Consider the following 21,857-nt stretch of genomic DNA (forward strand, 5'->3'; position numbering starts at 1 on the left):
ATCAATATCACAGAAATTTCTATTTTTAGTAACCACGGCAACACCGTTCATTGAAATCAAAAACCGGTACGTAGCATTATGTATCTTGGTGTAGTCTACTTGTGTGCCAAGTTGTACTGAAATCAGACCAAAACTGTAGGAGGACTAGCATTTTGAAAAAAAATGTTTACAGACAGACGGACGGACGCCGGACGCATTACTATCGCATAAGCTCTTCTGGTCTCTGACCAGTAGAGCTAAAAAGGTCAAAATGGCACTATGGAATAATTGCATTCTGTGAAAGTCTCTTTCATTCAGTGGTATAGGAGGAGTTGCGGATAAGAGGTGGGTACCCCAAAGCGTAACGGACGGACGTACAGACAGACGGACATACCGATCACTATATACCCTCTCTCTTTTCAAGCAGGGAGTATAAAAATATTTGGGACATTTTTAGCTCTACTGGTCAGAGACAAGAAAACCTTATACGATAGTAAGGTGTCCATCGTCCGTCCGTCTCTGCACAATTTTTCAAAATGCTACTCCTTTAGTTTTAGTCTGATTAAATATAACTTGGCAACATGTAGACTAACTTAGATACATAATTTAGTGCAATGGGATTTGATTTTGATTGATGAAGGATGTTGCCATGGTCACTAAAAATTTCTGTGAAATTCCTTTAAAACGCTAATCCTTCCCAGTTTTGGTCTGATTTCAATAGAATGTGGCACACAAGTATACTACAATAGGATACATAATTCTATTCATTGTTGCCTGTTGCAAAGTTTCAAACCCAAGTGCTACTTTTCCTTTGTTATACGTACAGACCAGAAGAACTACACAGAGACTCTTGGTTTCATTCTCTTTTTTAAAAATCATATTCTAAAAGGTAAGGGAATCCAGAGGAACAAAGATTAAAAATCAATCAGCTCTACATCAAATACATTAGAACTAACTACTAAGTATCTCAATTTGAAATTTGCAATTTAGACTTTACACAAAGCTTTTTTCCTGGGCCATTTGAAAATGTATTGAATATTTCTCAAAGCAATATTCTAATTCAAGAAAGGTTTTGTCAGATATTCCACATTCATTCAGGTTTTTCCAACGTAATTGATCTTTACTAGACTGCATGGGTTTAAGAGAAAAAGATATTTTCTCTTGTTGAAGCTGAACACTACTCCTAAAAGACATTGTCAGCCATATTTCTCGTTCATAGTCGCTATCCAGATATCAGACGTGTACATCTTACTTTACCGTTGCAATAAAATTATCAAATTTTACGCACTTTTTTCAGTCAGGTGAAAACATGTAAGTCAATGTATTTTACAAACAGAAAATGCACAAAAATCAAGAACAACTAATAATTAAGAGCATCACATCTAATACCTCGAAAGTAATATTACACAAGTTTCAAATGTGCATTCAGGTTTAAAGAAATCGAAAGGGTTATAATGTGCATTATCGATTTTATAACGTCTATTTAAGCGTAGTGTAGAGTTTTATGTTTTAATTGGGGTGAAAAGCGTGTTCTTTTGTAAACCGAAAATAAATAAATAACTGCTTTTTACTCAAATCATCGATAAATATAGAATGGAATTCCAGATTCGGTATTAAGTCTATTTTTATATCACTTGGAAATTACCACATCTGCTCCTAACTTTAGTTTTTCTTGCACTTTTATTGATACCGTTTTCTCAGGTCGATATAGAGGTAAGTTAAGTTCAACTTAACACAGTACGTAAGTACATCCATTTATTGTTATTCCAAGACTGGATCCAGACTTTTTTTTTTACAAGAGGGGTTCAATGTTTAATTTTGTTTTTATCCAGTCTCCTTTCTATTATTTTATGTCACCCGAGTCACTCAGTCTTTCTTTCCATTTCTATTTGTTTTCTCTGTGACAACTCCTTGAGAGTTAGTGGATTTGATTTCTTGATAATTCAACCGGAATGTATATAAGGCAAATCGATAGGTCAGGAGCTAAGGAGGCCTAATATACATGTAAATATCGTGCGGCTGTCTTTTTGTTTGAGGTCAGTGAGCGAGGACTATTGAAATTGACATGGAAGGCCTCGATCGTGTAGGATACATGTGTACGATGGTGTCGACATCTTTCCACTTCTTTTAAATAACCTTAACCACCCCTTGTAGTTTACTCGGCGCATTTTTCCAGGACTAGTATTCCTAACATCATTTGTTAGAGAGTGAAGGACTACTACATCAGGTTTGCACGAAGAAATAATAATAGCATTCTTTGTTTCATCCACAGTAAATGATGTTACTTTGGTAACATTTATATCTGATGTAAGTTTATCCTCTTAAATGTCATTCACATTAGAAGTACCTATCAATAATGCCATTGGTTTTGAATTTGTCTCAGTATTGAATTCCAAGTCTTTCATTTCTTTCACTCTGCTGGCTTCAATGTCCTTCCCGCTGCTTATGAACATGCCAGAGATCGGCGATGTTAGGGATGAAGAATATGGAGATAACGAGCAGTATTCAATATCAAAGTCCATATAAAACAATATAAAATAGGAGCAGAGCAAACATGGACCTCCAAAACATCAGAGGTGGATCAGGTGCCATGGAGAAGTGAGCATCCTTTGCCGACTGGTCACACCTGCCGTGTACCCCTTGTCATGATCTAGAAATGAAAGAAAAATCCGTCCTCAATTCAGTGTATAAATACTGCAAAATCACATACTTTCTTGGGGTCAGATTTTCGTGGTTTGAATAAAAAATCTTGCTTCGCGGGGATTTGAATTCGTGGATGAAGAATTGTTGAGTAGTTATGTATTTAAAATTTTACATTTCGTGGTAGACATGGATTCGTGGATCTCTTAATAACTCGAAAACAACGAAAGGTAAATCCCCTCGAAAACTTGTGATTTCACAGTAATGGAATAACACTTAGTTTGAAAAACGTGAGCCAGCATTTGACTCAATGATAAATTGTATTTGCTGACGAAGTCATGGTATCATAGAACTTACGAATGATGACTTTACACGAGACTGCTTATAATCTTGTTTCATCAGCTTTTTTGTTAATAATTTACCTCGTTTGAGAAATTGTTCATACGTAGAGCATGCTCTTGCGTATCGAATCAAAGGAGATATGTAAACTCCGTATGCAGGTGATGAAGGTATATTGCTGCATATGAAAGGGAAGTTGACTATAGAAAAGTTAAAGTCATCATGTTTATCATAGAGCTTGGTTGTTAGATTACCATTAGTGTCTTTTTCAAGTAAAATATCCAAGTATGAAACAGATGTGTTAGACTCTGTGGTATCTTTTATCTCAAGCTCACCAGGATATATCGTATCGACATAGGAATGGAAATTACCATTGTTAATTGACAATTCGTCGTGGATGTATCTAAATGTCGAGTTGAAGGCCACAGCAAGTGTTTTCTTCTTTTCACGCATAAATTATGCTTCATATGAATACAAAACTAAGTCTGCTAATAATGGAGCACAATTGGTACCCATGGGAATTCCAATAGATTTTTGCAAGACCTGGTCTCCAAAAGCCACATAGATATTGTCCATAAAAAAACTCAAGCATTTTTTATGTCAACTTCAGAGTACTTGTGTGTGCAATCAGAATGCGTTTTAACGAAATAATTTTGCGAATGACCAATGTCAAGGTAAGTAAATTTCTGAGTTCCATTTTTATTGAAAAAGCAGCTGTCAATATCAAAAAGCCTGGACTTTAATTTATCGCGTGGAATGGTTGTGTATATTGAAAAGTCGAAAGAGTTTTAGCTGTTGATTTAAGTAAAATCTTTTGATTTCAAATTATCCAAAAGTTCTTTGGAATTTTTGAGTATCTACATCTGATTCACACCACTTCTTGAAAATATTGTTGCACAGTACTCTTGAAGTTTTTTCTTTACTACTGTCAATATCTTAGTAAAGGATATGGAGATAACGAACAGTATTCAATATCAAAGTCCATAAAAAAAAAAAAAATAGGAGCAGAGCAAACACCGATCTCCGAAACATCGGAGGTGAGATCAATTGCCATGGAGGAGTGAGCATCCCCTGCTGACCGGCCATACCCGCCGTGTGCTCATTTTCATGATCGTGAAATAACGGGAAAATCCGTCGTCAATTCAGTGTATAAATAATGGACTAACAATTGGTATGAAAAACGTCAGTCAGCATTTGACTCAATGATAAATTGTATGTTTATCATATAGCTTGGTTGTTAGGTTACCATTAGTGTCTTTTTCAAGTAAAATATCCAAGTATGAAACAGATGGGTCAGAGTATCTAGTATCTTTTATCTCAAGCTCTCCTGGATATATCGTATCGACGTAGGAAAGCAAATTACCATTGTTAATTGATAAATAATACGTCGTCGATATATCTGAAGGTCGAGTTGAAGGCCACAGCAAGTGTTTTCTTCTTTTCAGCATAAGATTTTGCATAAATTCTGCTTCATATGAATACAAAAATAGGACTGCTAATAACGGAGCGCAGTTGGTTCCCATGGGAATTCCAATAGATTGTTGGAAGACCTGAGGAGTAAAGAAAGAGGCTTGATTGAATATTTACTGGAACCCGCAATGTATCTTTGTGTCTAAGGATTCTTATGGAGTTTCGGGACAAAATTTCACTGAAGTGGTAATCGTTTTTTTTTCTGAATTGTTTATTTTCATCCATGAGCTGATCATTTTCTTTATTTTTTGATTTAAGTTTTTCTGACAGGTGTTCATTTTCCTGTTTCAAATTCTTGAGTTATCTTCTCAATGTCTCATCCATGGTGTTGTTTCTTGCTTTTTCTGCTTATATTCCAATCTCGCGATTTCTACTGTTAGGTTGTATTTATCTGTGCGTGCCTGATATAATTGCTTTTCAATAAATGCTATACCAAACTGAAGTTTATCTGGGTTTGTTCCATTAGTCTGCTTATCCTTCAGAGATTTCATTGTTTTGACTTGTGTCTAATTTTTTTTTTTACAGTTCTGGTCACTTTCTGTAATGAATCAGAGAAGTTTTTCTCAACCCTTGACATTAGTGTTATTTGTGTTTCAGTTAACGTTGTCAATGATGAAACAAAAATAGTACTATATAATTCATTGAAATCCTTGTACGTAACTTGGCGAGTACATGTATCAGTATTTTCTGGTGGCGACAAATCTTCTATCTGGTCCTTTCACTTTTGCATAGCTTCATTTTTTTTCAGTTTTTTTAAATATGGTTTCATCATAAGCATGATCAGGATCCTCTACACCATTGTCAGATATCTCACTGCGAACATCTCAAGCAGATCTTTCATAATCACAAATAGTATTGACCAGGGAAAGAAGCATTGAGGAATTGCATGCGGTAATGTTTTGATGTAACCCTTATGCTTGTATTATTCCACTGTGTTTCTTTCACTAACCCTGTACAGATTGATTTGTTACCTTCAGCCACCCAGTCATTAGGTTGATCGTACCAGTCTACTAGGTATGGAATAACGGGTTTCCTTTAATATTCTGGGAGGAATTCCATCTGGTCCACATGTTTTAGAGGGATCAAGTATACTTATCTTGATCATTTATTTCAAAATCATAGAAGTAGTCTGGAGGTCCAGCGCCATGTTCAGGCAAATCTGGCTCATTTTCAATATGTGATATGTTAGAGAAAAAATTATTAAATTCTTCTGCTTTATCCATTGGATGCACCAATATTCTACCATCTTGTGATTTAATAGAGGATGGGGAGAGCTTTGTTTCTTTAACCTTGCAACAGATTTTGCTATGCGCCACCACTTTCTTGGTGGAATAGATTTGTCAATGAGTTGAGAAACAAGTTTAATTTTGTACTCCTTCCTACTTTTCCGTACTAAGTCTATTACTTCGTTACGGACTTGTCTGAATTTTTGCCAGTGTAATGAATCTTTAGTATGCTTAGCCTTTTTATGAATTCTTTTTCTTTGCCTCATTTTTCTAAGAATTTCTGTGGTAATATATGGTTTATCTGATGGACGTATTGTAATTTGCTTTTTTGGTATATGTTTATCTACTAAGGTTAGGTAAGTGCATGTAAAATTTTGATAGACTTCATTCATATTATTAGAGGTACATTTAAACACTTTTTCATCCAGTTAACATTTTGTAGGTCATTGTTTAGGCCTTGATAATTTCTATTATTATAATTTCTAAATGTGCGTTTGTGGATTCAAAATGGCGTTCGAAGGGGGCGGACGTGTCTAGTGAGGCGCTCTATTTCCGACCGGAATCAGTTCATAATCTTTATTAGAATATAAATCTTGATAAAACTTTTTGACTTGGCTTAAAATTTCTGATTGATCATACATAATATTGTTTTCATTCAATTCAATCCTTTTAATAATTTTATTTAAGAAATTTCGTGATTCAAGATTGCAAAAGTATTTTGTAGGCTTTTCTCCTTCCTCAACCCATCTTGCTTTAGATCTTAAAATATGTCCGTGTAATTTTTCCTATAAAATTAAACTTGTTTCTCAACTCATTGACAAATCTATTCCACGAGGAAAGTAGTGGCGTCAGAAATATCAGAAAAATTTAAATCATTTCTAACTTTAAAATTTAATCTAGTTGAAATGTACAATGCAACAACTCCACCATATCTATTTCTGTCTTTTCTAACTGGTTGATAATAACCATCCAGTGAAAGATTACTATTGTCAATACTCTGATCTAAGTGAGTTTCAGTAATGACAATTATATCATTTCCTGATAATTCATTTCTAATAACATCAAGTTTTGGAGGTAAACTACATACATTGTTGTGCACAATACTTATGTGTTTTTTTATAATCTGCTGGACCTGCATGTGTTTGTTTCCACACATTCACATATTAGTAATATTGTAATCACAATGATATTAAAGTGATTGTTTGAGATATTAAAGATTTGTATGAAATAGTAAACAGGATACTGTTAACATTTTTGGTATTTGTTGCTAATCAATGAAAAAACATTTGAACTGACATTTCTAGCTACATGTAACTGGAGGATAATCCTGAAATGGAATATAGTGTGCAAGTAATAGGCTGGAACAAAACTAAATAGAGAAAAATAAAACAAAACTAAATGAATTCAAACAAGAATAAACAAAAAATGAACAAAAAATATAGGCAAATGAAAAACAAACTTTGTAGAACAAAAAGTGTTTTAAACATATGTACACACACTGCATTTTTTGGAGTCTTAAACAGTTGTAGTAGGAATACCACATATAGATGCTGGGGATGTAATAGCTTATTGTTGAAGTACTGTAAAATTTCACAGGTTTTAAACCCAAACAAACAGTTTTCAAGAAAGTGAAATTGCTGAATGTGTCCATAGAACAAATTCGAGCAACAATTACTAGCCCATGACTCCAGTATTAAACATACACACAAAAGGATTAAAATGATTCTTAAGCATGTAAGTATTGAGAGAGTCAGTAAATTACTGTAAATTTCAGGATAGATTTGCAAATAAACAAGTCCTGACCTGAATTTTCCCTTTCGGAAGAAAGCGTCTATGCGACGTTGAAGGTAAACACAGTTTTCGAGACAGACAAGAGAGCAAATTGTGTAAGTTCACATTCCATAAATAAAAGTGGAATATTTTGTGGGATATTAAGTTTCTTTGTGACTTAACAAGTTAATTATGAGCACAGTTTTTAAACACACATATTTACTTTTCCGTTTGAATAGACTCCGCACCTATTGCACTTTGAACCACTTTAGACAAGTCTTCTGTCCTCGCAGAGACATATATTTCTCTGGTCCTCGTGATTGTTCTAATTTTACCAGCCAGGGTTTTGACAAGGATCTTACCGTCGTGGGTCCATGCAGCCTCCAATCTTTCATTTCTTACCAGTTTGCATGCTTCGAAAACAATGCCCATTCTTCGTCTCGTGAGTGTCTCGTTTACGAAAATTTTATAGCCATTGTTCTCATTATCCTTGAAAGTTTTTAAATTCCTCTTGTTTGAGAACACTATATTCTTGTCTCTATAGCTAACAAACTTGGCAATGATATCTCTAGAACCCTGTTTTGTTTTTTTCAACGAAATCCTGACCCCTAGATTCTTTTCCCACTCTATGTGTTCTGCGTATTTGATTAACGGAAATCTTTGTATTTTCTGATGTTAAAATGTAGTTGTTTATTACGTTCAAGACAATGTTATCTGTACTCTCATCCTGTTTTTCGGGAATCCCACAAAACTTTAGACAGGTCCTCCTAGAGTACTGCTCTGCTTCGTCCATTCGCTCCTCAAGATTGTTTACCTTTTGTTCTAACTCAGCAATCTTAGTGAGCAAACTATCAGAAATCTGAGTTTTGAATGGTTCATTGTTAAGAATGATATTAACTGCGTGTTTTACACCTTCATCGTCTTGAGATAAAGTTTCAACCATAACACTCAAATTGTCAAGTTTTTCCCTCAGGTCTTGATTGGAACATGTTGAATTTTTTTTCTCACTTTGGTTTAAAATATTCCGATTTCTATTTCCTCCCATCATTTAGATTTTAATACATGAATGAATGGACTAGTACTGTAACACTTGACTGAGTACAAATGGCGATGAAAACAGTTCACTGATGGTAAAGTGTTGTAAATTCAATGTCATTAAATACACATTCACTAAACTCTAATTTATCATTTTTTTTAATCACAATACTCACTACCATCATGTCACTGCATAATATTTTGCTGCATCTAGCACATAGCTTTTTTCTCTCAATTGTGGGGGGGGGGGGGGGGGCAGAAAAACACGCCTTACATTGTCCACGACCTATGTTTGTTATTGAAATACACTCTCAACCGCAATTTAAACAATTTTTTCAATAATGGTTGTTTTTAATAATGGTTGCAACCGGTTTTTTTTATTATTAAAATGCACTCTCAACCACTTTTGAAATAATTATTTCAACAGCGGTCGTATTTCAATAGTGGATGCAACCTATGTTTATTATTGAAATACACTCTCACCCAACTGTTGTTGACGCAATATTTGTGTTACAATCACTTGTTAACAAGTACTTGAGCAAGAAAAAGCGTTTATACTTCTCTTTCATTCATTATCAAAAAGCTTTTGACTCTATTGATAGAATTAAACTATGGAGGAAAATATTTAATATTGGTATTCAAGGGAAAATGTTTAAAATCATCAAAGCATTGTATCAAAGTATAAAATGTTGTGTGAAATACAATGGCTTATTTAATGAATATTTTACTAGTAACACCGGACTAATGCAAGGTGAAACACTCTCCCCTTTATTATGTTCCCCAAACGAAGTTGGGGAACATATTGTTTTTACTCTGTTTCTTATTATGTTCCCCAAACGAAGTTGGGGAACATATTGTTTTTACTCTGTTTCTTATTATTATTATTATTTTTCTTCTTCTTCTTCTTCTTCCTGGAACTTTTTTGTCCGGGAATAATCTTGTAAACTGTTCGTCCGATGTAGGTAAAACCTTTTTAGGGTTAGTAGACATGTTATGTAGATTTGCGGAATCAAGGTCATTTTGCGCGCACGTGCTTGCAAGAGCGTGCACGTGCAACACGTGAAATGACCAATATAATAGATATAGCCACAACTGTTCTATTTTTAGATGAAATGCTTTGAAACTCATAATGTGAGGATATATTAGTAGTATAGACATGACGACATGGTGAAAATAGCAAGATCTCACGCGCATGCACGTGCACTTCGCTCTGATTGGCTGCAACTAAAGTCTCAATATCTTTCTTGTTTTTTGACGAAATCCTTTGAAATTTTGAACATAGCCATGCATTAGAATATCCTACAACTTGAAGTAAAGCAATTATCATGAAAACACGTGCATGCACGTGCGCTGCAATCTGATTGGCTGAAACTTTAAACAGCTATAACTCCCTTGGTTTTCAACCAAACAGGATGGGATTTGGAACATAGATAGATATAATGGACTTCTACAAGTAGGTATGGTCACCATGCACATGCATACACGTGCGTGTACATGTGCTGCAATCTGATTGGCTGAAACTTTAAACAGCTATAACTCCCTTAGTTTTCACCCAAACGGGGTGGAATTTAGAACATAGATAGATGTAATGGACTTCTACAAGAAGGTATGGTCATCATGCTCATGTATGCACGTGCGTGCACGTGAAATGAGTAAAATCAAACATACACTTGAATGAGCGTATTTTTTAAAAATAATTTTGGATTAAATACTTTAATATTCAGTGTATTAAAAATATAGATTGTGTAGACAAGATAATATGGTCATGACGCAAATGCATTCACATGTGCACATGTGCAATGCTAAAGTTTAAATGATTTTTGTACACTTCTTTCTAAATTTGTTAAAATCTCAGATGCACAGAGTTTGTCTTATTTAATGAAGCTTACAGGGAATATGGCACCAAAAGGGAGTTGGGGAGCGTTTGGGGAACATCTGTAACGGTCCCCGTTACAATTAGCACTAGTTATTATTATTTTTCTTCTTCTTCTTCCTGGGTACTTTTTTGTCCGGGAGTGATCTTGTAAACTGTTGATCCGATGTAGGTAAAACCTTTTTAGGGTCAGTAGACATGTTATGTAGATTTGCGGAATCAAGGTCATTTTGTGCGCACGTGCTTGCAAGAGCGCGCACGTGCATCATGTGAAATGACCAATATAATGTATATTGCCTTAACTTTTCTATTTTTTGATAAAATGCTTTGAAACTCATAATTTAAAGATATATTAGTACTATAGACAAGATGACATGGTCAAAATAGCAAGATCTCACGCGCATGCACGTGCGCTTTGCTCTGATTGGCTGAAACTTAAGTCTCTATATCTTTCTTGTTTTTTGACGAAATCCTTTGAAACTTTGAACATAGCCATGCATGAGGATATCCTACAACATGGTATATAGATTTATCATGAAAACACGTGCCTGCAATCTGATTGGCTGAAACTTTAAATTGCTATAACTCCCTTGGTTTTCAACCAAACAGAATAAGATTTGGAACATAGATATATATAATCGACTTCTACAAGAAGGCATGGTCACCATGCACAGGCATACACGTGCGTGTACGTGCGCTGCAATCTGATTGGCTGAAACTTTAAACAGCCATAATTCCCATGGTTTTCAACCAAACAGGATGGGATTTGGAACATAGATATATATACTGGACTTCTACAAGAAGGTATGGTCACTATGCGCATGCATACATGTGCGTGTACATGCGCTGCAATCTGATTGGCTGAAACTTTAAACAGGTATAACGCCCTTGGTTTTCAACCAAACGGGGTGGGATTTAGAACATAGATAGATGTAATGGACTTCTACAAGAATGTATGGTCACCATGCTCATGTATGCACGTGCGTGCACGTGAAATGGGTAAAATCAAAAATACACTTGAATGACTGTTTTTTTTATATACTTTTGGATTATATTTAGCATATTAAAATATATAGATTGTGTAGACAATATGATATGGTCATTACGCACATGCATTCACATGCGCAAGTGTGCAATAATAAAATTTGAATGAACATGGTACACTTCTTGGTAAACGTTGTTAAAGTCTCAAATGCATAGAGTTTGTCTTATTTAATTACGCCTACAGGGAATATGATTATAAAAGGGAGTTGGGGAGCGTTTGGGGAACATCTGTAACGGTCCCCGTTACAATTAGCACTAGTTGTTTTCATTATACGTGAATGATTTTGAGAATGCAGTTTATCAAAGAAAATTGTCAATGCATAGATGTACAAGAAATTAGTTTGTTTCTTCTTATGTATGCAGATGGTATGGTGATTATGTCTGAAAACCCAGAGGGTTTACAACAAATGCTGAATTCATTATGTAATTATACTACTACAGTGTATGTGGTATCATAAAGTTAATATTCAAAAGACAAAAATAATTATTTTCAGAAATGGAGGTAAGATTAGAGAGAATGAGAAATGGACTTATGGTAAAGACATAGTTGATATTGTTGACGATTTTATTTCTCTTGGAATGCTATTTAATTACAACGGCAAATTTTTGAAAACTCAAAAACATGCCGCAGAGCAAGGTAAAAAAGCTTCATTTGCTATTTCTACTTCATTAAAAGCACATGCATTCAATATTGAAACAGTTATCTGTTTTTGATTCTTACGTAAGTAGTGTACTTTTATACGCAACAGAGGTATGGGGATGGCATAAAGCTACTGATATTGAAAAAATCCATCTTAACTACTGTAAAAGAGTCAGAAAACAGTCAATAATTTCGTATATTGCGAATTGGGAAGATATCCACTAGCACTAAAAATGAAATTAAAAATTTTTAAATACTGGCTCAAGTTAAGAGGGACTGATAATTGTATTCTTAGGGCCTGTTATGAAGATATGGTTTTACGTAACGATAATTGGATTATGTGCATTGGCGTCGGAAGCAAATTGAAAGTGGGGGGACTAAGTGTAAAAAAATTTTTTTGTACTCCAAAAAAACTGACAAGCAAAAAACAAAAGGGGGGGGGGGGAATGTCTATTTCCCAAAAAACGAAATCCTATTTCGTGGGGGTGGGGGTGGGGGGGGGGGGTGGGGGTTCGAACACCAGTACCAAAAATTTTCTTCCAAACACCAACATTTTCACCAATTTTAACCTATACTAAGACGTATCTGTGGAAAGTAGGGGGGCTAAACTTACGAAGATATGTTCAAAGTCTATACTAAGTATATATTTGGAAAAAAAGTGGGGGGGGGGGCTAAGCCAATGACCTACTTTTCATGCTAGTGGCCCCTGAGTTTTTCTCGGGAAATACCTCAATTTTTTAAACTATGAACAATTTTTTCTTCACACACAAAATATGACAAGCAACAAGACTCTTTGAATAATGAAATATTATAGCAATGGAACACCATTGCTTCATATAAAGAAATGATCAGAGTTTGGACCATAAATGTGATAATTATTACAGTCCGAATTTACTCTGTCATATTTATATTTTTCCCCATTTTTAATCGAACATTACAAAAATCTCACTGATAATAACACTAAATTATTTATAGCCTCAGACTACTTTTTTGCCCAAGTTCTCATGGTATTAATATTATATGGGGTCAATGATCAAATTATTGAGACATATTGTCTGGAATAGTTTTTGTATATATTTTTGAGTTTCTTTATTTCACAGCATTCAATTATTTGAAATAATTTATAAGCTTTAACACATATAATATTTGCAAAATGATGTTTAAGAATACATGTAACCTTTTCTTTGTGATTTATAATGCAAGAAATAAAAATTTTTGACAAAAATGAAAAATTGAAAATTTAGTTCGAATTTCCTCTGCATTACCATACTTTGACTTTGATCCTGTATATTTTCTTTAAATAATAAAATATTAAATTTTCAAATTGTTTTTGATTTAAAACTTCCTTATTTTATCCATTTAGAGCAATGGTTGATTTAACATATTATATATTATTAAATTTCCTTTCTATTTTCTGAAACCTGAGTAAACGTCATCCTTAAAGTTGTAAGTTTAATGAGTAGTCAAAATGTATTTTAGAGTTGTCTAATTTGGGAAAATTTTTATATAAAGCTACAGCTCTACGAAAGTCTAATTTGTAACTACTATTGATATTTATATCCTTTGTGTATTTTTGTACATAATATTTATTCTGTACTCTTTATCATGTTTGTATGCTGTATAAAATCTGATGAGCCTTTGGCTTAAAGAATAAAGAAAGAAAGAAAGAAAAAAACTATTGAAATAATTATTTCAATGGTGGTCGTATTTCAATAGTGGTTGCAACCTATGTGTGTTTTTGAAATGCACTCGCAACCACTATTGAAATAATTATTTCAAATAGTGGTCATTATTTCAGCAGTGGTTGCAACATAGGTGGTCACAATGGCATTATGAAACAAAGAAACTGTGAATCAGTGGTATAGGAGGAGTTGTGGATAATAGATAATAGAACGGAAAGATGGACGGACCGTCTCGATCACTATATACCTTCCTATTTTTAAGTGGGGTATTATTATTAAAAATACCTTCCTGGGTATACTGATGAAAATAAATCTACGAAATAAATTGCCGATTTCTGAAAAAAAATTGTGATATTTATTCTTAAGCTCCCTTTATAATTATGATCTGCACAAATTATTTCATTGTTCTTTTTTATATTGATCATTTAGTCAAGTAAGCAATGAAATTTTAACGGTTTGTCTATTTCAAACAGAAAAAGTACAGTTATGGCTAACCTGTTGACGGCGATATGTGTGGCTTTCTTGGGGTTTGTTGTGTATTCGTTATTCGATCACAGTAACCAACTGAAACGAAATACCGAGGAGATAAGTAGACTCCGCAAGGAAAACCATAATCTCCAAATACACGAATACATCCTGAACGATCTCAAGAGCCAGGTTCAGGGTTTGAGGGAGGAAAATGGACACTTTAGAAAAGAGATTGATCGTCTGAATCATCAACGAGAGCTAACGAAAGACCGGCTAGAAGCTCTGAAAGACGAAGTTAGGAAACGTGATGAGGCTTTGAAAGAATTCGACAAGGGTGTGAACATCATGCATGAGGAATTGAAGAATACTGTCAAGGAGTTGGATAAACTGGTAAATCACGTGACAAACATGGACAAAATGATGGAAAAGCTGGATCATAAATACGTCAGTGCCATGAACGAGCTAAACGACATAAAAGGAAGTAAGTGTTTTGTCAAATAAAGTCTAATCAAATAATGCAGGGAAAACAATCGACAACAGTACACGTTAGTAAGTATTGCTAATAATTTTCTGTTCAAGGGGTTATGAGAATATATTTTTGATAAGTTTTTCAAATCGTGGAGAAAAAAGGGGAAAGATATAGTTTATTAATTTAACTTACTTTTTAGCTCACCAGAGCCGAAGGCTCAAGTGAGCTTTTCTGATCACATTTTGTCCGGCGTCCGTCTGTCTGTCCGTCTGTCTGTAAACTTTTCACATTTTCGACTTCTTCTCAAGAACCGCTGTGCCAATTTCAACCAAACTAGCCACAAAGTACCCTTGGGTACAGGGGATTCAAGTTTGTTCAAATAAAGGGCCATGCCCTCATTCAAGGGGAGATAATTGGGAATTAATGAAAATTTGGTGGCATGTTTTAAAAATCTTTTTCTGAAGAACCACTGTGCCAGGAGAGATGAAACTTACGGGGAAACATCCTCAGGTAGTGTAGATTCAAGTTTGTTCAAATCATGACCCCTGGGGGTAGGGCGGGGCCAAAATGGCCGATCAAAGTTTTACATAGAAATATATAGGAACGTTCTTTAAAAATCTTATTCTCAAGAATGACAAAGCCACAATTATTGATCATATTTATTTGAAAGCGCGCATCCTCAGGTAGTGTAGAATCAAGTTTGTTCAAATCATGACCCCCGGGGGTAGGGCGGGGCCACAAAGGCCGACCAAATTTTTACATATAAATTTATAGGAAAATTCTTTAAAAATCTTCTTCTCAAGAATAACAAAGCCATTATTGATCATATTTATATGGAAGCATCCTCAGGTAGTGTAGATTCCAATTTTGTTCAAATCATGACCCCCGAGGGTAGGGCGGGGCCACAATGGCCGACCAAAGTTTTACATAGAAATATATAGGAAAATTCTTTAAAAATCTTCTTCTCAAGAATAACAAAGCCATAATTGATCATATTTATATGGAATCATCCTCAGGTAGTGTAGATTCAATTTTCTTCAAATCATGACCCCGGGGGTAGGGCGGGGCCAAAATGGCCGACCAAAGCTTTATATAGAAATATATACTAAGAAAATTCTTTAAAAATCTTCTTCTCAAGAATAACAAAGCCATTATTGATCATATTTATATGGAAGCATCCTCAGGTAGTGTAGATTCCAATTTTGTTCAAATCATGACCCCCGAGGGTAGTGCGGGGCCAAAAATGGCCGACCAAAGTTTTACATAGAAATATATAGGGAATTCTATAAAAATCTTCTTCTCAAGAATAGCCCAGTCATAATTGATCATATTTATATGGAAGCATCCTCAGGTAGTGTAGATTCAAGTTTGTTCAAATCATGAACCCCGGGGGTAGGGCGGGGCCACAAAGGCCGATCAAAGTTTTACGAAGAAATATATAGGAAAATTCTTTTAAAATCTTCTTCTAGAATAGCAAAGCTATGATATGTCATGGGAGTGATGGGACTACTTTTGGATTTACACTTTTCAATAATAAACCAATTCCACTTCTTCCTAGCCACACTGCTAAGGTGAGCGATGTGGCCTATGGGCCTCTTGTTAGCTGTTCTGAGCCAAAGGCTCAAAAAGCGAATGCTATGGCCATTTGTGTTGTTTGCGTAATGTTTTTGGAATATGGGCCATAACTCAAGAACTCCTTGGGCAATTATTGTCACAGGGTATCCTTGGCCCAAGGGCTACCATTTATACTAAAACTAGGGTTGGGACCCTTAAACAATACCTTTATTCATCATGAAAATAAAACAAAAAGTACTGCTTGCTAAAAAACATCTTCTCCAGAACCACCAGGCAGCTTTTCACCAAACTTAAATACAAGGATCAGGGTATGTGGTAGATTAAAATTTGCCCGGGGAATTACCCTGGGGCAAAGGGTGTGGTCTCAAGGTCACTTCAAAGTTGACCTAAATTTACATATATTAAAAGTTTATATTTTGCCTACTATAAAGACTAAGATCATTATATCTTGCAAGTTGATGCATCTAATTAGGACTTCACATCATGTCATTGTGTGACATAAGCGGTCCAACATCTCATTATTTGCAGTTTACGTTCATTTTCTTTGCAGAGGTTGCGCATATTGAAATGAAATTCGGTACTCAGATTATTCATAAGAATATCTTAGTCAAGTTCTGTTCTGGTTACGATCGAACATTTTGAACTGTTTTGTGTAGGAACAAATTTAAAAAGATTTAAAAATAACAGTTCTTTATAATTTAAATACAAACAAGAATATGACAGAATAATTTGATATATATTAATAATTATACTCCACGCAACAAGTTGTGTGAGGTATAGAGGTTTTGACCTGTCAGTCAGTCAGTCAGTCCGTCAGTCCTGTTTTTTTGTCAGCGCAACTCCCCATAAATCGCTGCACAGAATTTCATCAAACTTTGCAGATATTTAGGACACAATGTGTAGATGTGCATATTACCAGGAAATTCCAATTATTTTTCTGGGAATTTCGGCACTTTTCAACTTAACGTAGATTTTTGGCCATACCTTAATACAGCATTATTGTAAATAATAGCCTTTATGTAATCTATGATGTAATGTAGTTCAACTTTCATGTTTGTTTGAGTCTTATTGTGTTATTAGCTGTCTCCTTTAGAAAAAAGTTGTAATTAGCCAATCGTAACGCTTATTCAAATCACGTGACACAAGATAGCGTCTTTTCACTGATTTAGAAGTGCCAAGAAATTCACAAATTTGTTTTGAGAAATTTACGTCTTCAGGAGTGTTTTTATCGTTTTTACGAACTTATTGCATTGTTTTTACCAATCGGAAGACTAAAAAACAAGAATACATCAGTGAAAAGTAAGTGATTTGCGGATTTTTTGAGTGTTTTTGTCCCAGGGATAGACAGGCTCCGTCCAGCCAAACAGTGTTACGCAATGGCGGCCGAACCCGAAGTAAACATTCGAACTGTGTGCATCTTAGGACATTCTTATATCCGCCGTTTGAAAGAATTTATAAATGCAAGTGATCTTAGGACTAATTTAAATTTGGACATGGACTCCTTCAAAGTGGATTTCAGATCACGCGGTGGTTTAACATTCAAACGTCTAGCCCACTGTGCAGAATTTTTACGGTTTGACGCACCCCCGATATTTGTTTTATACAGATGGGCAGTAATGACTTGAGTCTAAACAATCCTCAAAAAGTGTGTACGGACTTAATTTCTTATGCACAATACTTGCACTGGTGTTGGAATAAAAACTGTAATTGTTGGACAGTTATTACGCCGTCAGCCATGGGCTTCTCGTGACAAGTTCAACGAGGATGTTGTAAAAGTTAACAATCTTTTGAAAGAGGAAACAGGGAAAGTAGATGGTGTGTATTTTTGGCCACACAGGGGATTTTGGGCGGACCTGTCCTACCTGGGACGTGATGGAGTTCATATTGAGGGTGACTCCAGGCATATGAAGAAATATATGCATAGTATTAGAATTGCAGTACTGCAACATTCAAGATGAGTATGTTACTATAAATTTGAAAAAAAAAAATGCAAGTAATGCTATGATTTAAAACATACTTTTCTTTGATAGAGTGTTATGTGAGAAATGAATTGATTCCACACAGACACACTCAGACTAGTGTGAATTTTCAAAAAAAATAAGTATATGTCAAACATATAGTTTAGTACATTCTCTTTTACAATAATGACAGGTTAGAGTCACTTGTATTGTAAAGCGCACATGAAATTTTGTGTTTTGTTTTTGTCATTTGGGTAAGTCACACGCTGAGTAGTGTGCCCCTATTTAGACACAGGCAGAGATATGTGCCCTGATTTAGACACACGCAGAGTAGTGTGCCCCGATTCAGTCACACGCAGAGTAGTGTGCCCCGATTCAGTCACACGCAGAGTAGTGTGCCCTTAATTACACACACAGAGTAGTGTGCTTCTTTTTACTTTAGTGACATGAAAGATGAAACACGCAGAGTAGTGTAATATTACATTGTCATAACAATTGGACATCATACAGAGTAATATGTCCTTACCTATACACATAATATTCAGTCGCACACAGAGAAGTGTGCCCTTATATAGTCATAATAGACAGACACACGCAGAGTAGTGTGCCTTTATAAGTTATATAGACACAAAAAGTTGTACACACGCAGAGTAGTGTGCCCTTAGAGACATGATATTCAAACACACGCAGAGTAGTGTGCCATTACTACTTTTGTAAAAATAGTTGGACACACAAAAACTTGTGTTCCTGAATCCTCGTATGCAATAAGAATGTAAGACAAACTACATGGACTATCATATGTCTTTTGATTCTGAAGTGTGAACAGTTTTAAATATTGTCAATTTAATATAAAGCAAATGTGCAAAATATGCTAATTGTCAGATGCTGAAGATTTTATTTGGTTAACATCAAATGTCTGTGAGATTTCACTGTTGAGTTGACCTAAAAACAAAATTTTACAATGCGTACAGTATTGTTTTCATATGGTAAGACAAAAGTTGCACGATGGCAAGTAAGATGGCACAAGGTATATATTATGATAAATAAATTACAAAACATAATTTTGAGACTACAATATGGAGTATGAAGGGGGACGGAGGGTGGGTAAATTTCTCAAAACAAATTTGTGAATTTCTTGGCACTTCTAAATCAGTGAAAAGACGCTATCTTGTGTCACGTGATTTGAATAAGCGTTACGATTGGCTAATTACAACTTTTTTCTAAAGGAGACAGCTAATAACACAATAAGACTCAAACAAACATGAAAGTTGAACTACATTACATCATAGATTACATAAAGGCTATTATTTACAATAATGCTGTATTATGTAACCCTAGTGATCTGGCTAGACTACCGCAAAAGTTGAAATATAACAAACAATGTATACTGAGTGAGAATTGTCATTTATTAAATGACAATAAGTATATAACACAGATAAAGTTAAGGGGAGATCACCGGGATATTTCCTGAGTACAAAGAACAATAAATTTGGCAACGGTATCTCCCCTGTTGCAAACAAACATTACTTTGGCAAAAATATTTTGACAAATAAAAAGTATATAAACCACAAAGTTGTCAAAACATAACGACCACTCTTGAAAAAATTATTTCAAAAGTGGTTAAGAGTGCATTTCAAGAAATAATTATTTCAATATGGTTAAGAGTGCATTTAAATAGCAAACATAGTATGCAACCACTATTGAAATAATTATTTCAATAGTGGTTAAGAGTGCATTTCAATAACAAACAGATTGCAACCACTATTGAAAAACGACCACTATTGAAATAATTATTTCAACAGTGGTCATTATTTCAATAGTGGTTGCAAACAGTGCATATTACCAGTAAATTGGGATTCTTTTTATTTTTCCCGGCAATTTCAGAACTTCGAGTTTTAGGAGAGCGTGGGGTATATGAGCTTGCTCATTTTTTCTTAAATATGATAATTTTGTATAGACAGTGATAGTTATCTCTCCTGTCTGAGGGTGAATTAAAGAATTTTCTTTTTATGCCCCATAAACGAAGTTTCCGGGATACACAGTTTTTGCCCTTTCCGTCCGTCTGTCTGGCTGCTTGTCTGCAAAAACTTTAACCTAGCCCATAATTTTTGAGTGGGTAGGGCGCTGGCTTTCATATTTCACGGGTATATTCCTTGTGACAAGACCTTTCTTTCTGTACCATCAAATTTGACCTCATAACGTTGACCTTGGTGTTTGACCTACTTTTACCAAAAATACCACACCTTTACTTTGACCATAATTTTTAAATGGTTGGTGCAAGGGCTTTTATACTTCTGATATATATTTTGTGTGACAAGAGCTTTCATAGCATTCCAACAACTTTGACCCTTTGACCTTCGTAGACCGACCTACTTTTTAAATAATATTGGCCATACCTTTATAACGGTTAAGGGCTCGAGAGTTCTTATGAGTAACCGTTGTGACCAGACCTTTTCTAGGATACCAACAACTTTGAACCTTTGACATTGACCTACATGTTGGACCTACTTTAAAAAATAAAAATAGCTTTGGTCATAACTTTTGAATGTTTAAAGCTAGGGCTTTCATACTTCAAATATGAAATCCTTGTGACAAGACATTTCTTCAGAAACCAACAACTTTGAACCTTTGACCTTCACCTTGAAGTTTGACCTACCTTAAAATACTTTAAACCTGGCTATAACTTTTGAACAGGTGGTGCTAAGGTTTTCATATTTCACAATTGTATTTCTTGTGTGAGAAACCTTACTTTGGGTACCACCATATTTGATCTGCGTTTGAGAAAGTTTAATATTCGCTACGTTGCCATACGGGTGCATCAGTGTTTCACAAACACATCTTGTTTTCCAACAGAGTTGAACCAGGACAGAAACCATTACCACAAACATGAACACGAGTATTCTAGCGGCGGAACCATTCTCGGCGCCATTCGTTACACCATCAACGTCATCGCTAACAAACTACTTGGTTTTGCCCTTGGAGGAATCTCATCAGTACTTTTACTGAATTGAAACTTATTTGAATTCCATATATCAAGTTCTAATTACTTTTTTCTATTTCTTTATATATTGTATATTTATAATTTTTAATTCATAATGTGTGCCACATTTAAAATACAGATGTTTTCATATCATTTGTACTGTATGTAAAGTAAAGATCTGTCTGTTTGTCTTTCAACCTGTCGGTCGATCATCGATCGATTGAGAAGACCTGTGCTTATTAATAAATTATCTAAAAGTATGTGCTGTGATTGTTATCCGCCATCCCTCTTCCGGAACCAGTTATGGTAGCCAAGTGACAGGACATCTGCTTCATGACAAGTAGAACACAGTTGGTGTGACCGGTAGGCAGGGGATGCTCTCTCCTTCATGGTACCTGATCCCACCTTTGATGTTGTAGAAGTCAGTGTTTGCTCCCGACTTTTATTGTTTAATGGATTTTTGAGGTTGCTGTTGCATGGTTTTCTCCATACATTTCATGTAGCCCATCTCCAGTTCCCTCTTCACATTTTACGATATACATACGTAAAGAAAGAAACCTGACTATTTAATATCCTGAAAAATAAATCACCTGAAGGGGAAAACTCTGTTTTTTGCAAACTGAAAATAAACAAGCTTTCTGAAAGTATTGCATAAGCATACATGTCAGCTACTGGGATCCCCTTCTCTCTTTATGATGTCATTTTTATC

At 35.0% G+C, this 21,857-nt stretch overlaps 1 protein-coding gene across 2 annotated transcripts; it reads left to right on the forward strand.

The window, feature by feature from the left end:
* The first annotated feature begins 1,624 nt into the window (after window positions 1-1,624).
* On the forward strand, window positions 1,625-21,408 carry LOC134275295 (uncharacterized). Of its 2 annotated transcripts, none has more exons than XM_062757570.1 (3): window positions 1,625-1,692; window positions 14,172-14,647; window positions 21,022-21,408. In XM_062757570.1, the coding sequence occupies exons 2-3, from the start codon at window positions 14,185-14,187 to the stop codon at window positions 21,177-21,179; spliced, it is 621 nt and encodes a 206-aa protein (XP_062613554.1). In that variant the 5' UTR covers window positions 1,625-1,692; window positions 14,172-14,184; the 3' UTR covers window positions 21,180-21,408. The 2 variants fall into 2 exon arrangements, with proteins under 2 accessions (XP_062613554.1, XP_062613555.1); XM_062757571.1 differs by lacking the exon at window positions 1,625-1,692 and adding an exon at window positions 7,370-7,388.
* Window positions 21,409-21,857: the final 449 nt, after the last annotated feature.

Source organism: Saccostrea cucullata, unplaced genomic scaffold (genome assembly GCF_032062105.1).
Source record: "Saccostrea cucullata isolate Sc308-1 unplaced genomic scaffold, CSIRO_AGI_Scuc_v1 ctg846, whole genome shotgun sequence".
NCBI classification, from domain to species: domain Eukaryota; kingdom Metazoa; phylum Mollusca; class Bivalvia; order Ostreida; family Ostreidae; genus Saccostrea; species Saccostrea cuccullata.

What these genes read in the sequence shown, in the direction of transcription:
- LOC134275295 (XM_062757570.1), top strand. Translation starts at nt 14,185, where the DNA reads ATGGCTAACCTGTTGACGGCGATATGTGTGGCTTTCTTGGGGTTTGTT. An exon ending in GCTAAACGACATAAAAGGAA is followed by an intron (nt 14,648 to 21,021) that starts GTAAGTGTTTTG and finishes GTTTTCCAACAG; the next exon opens with AGTTGAACCAGGACAGAAAC.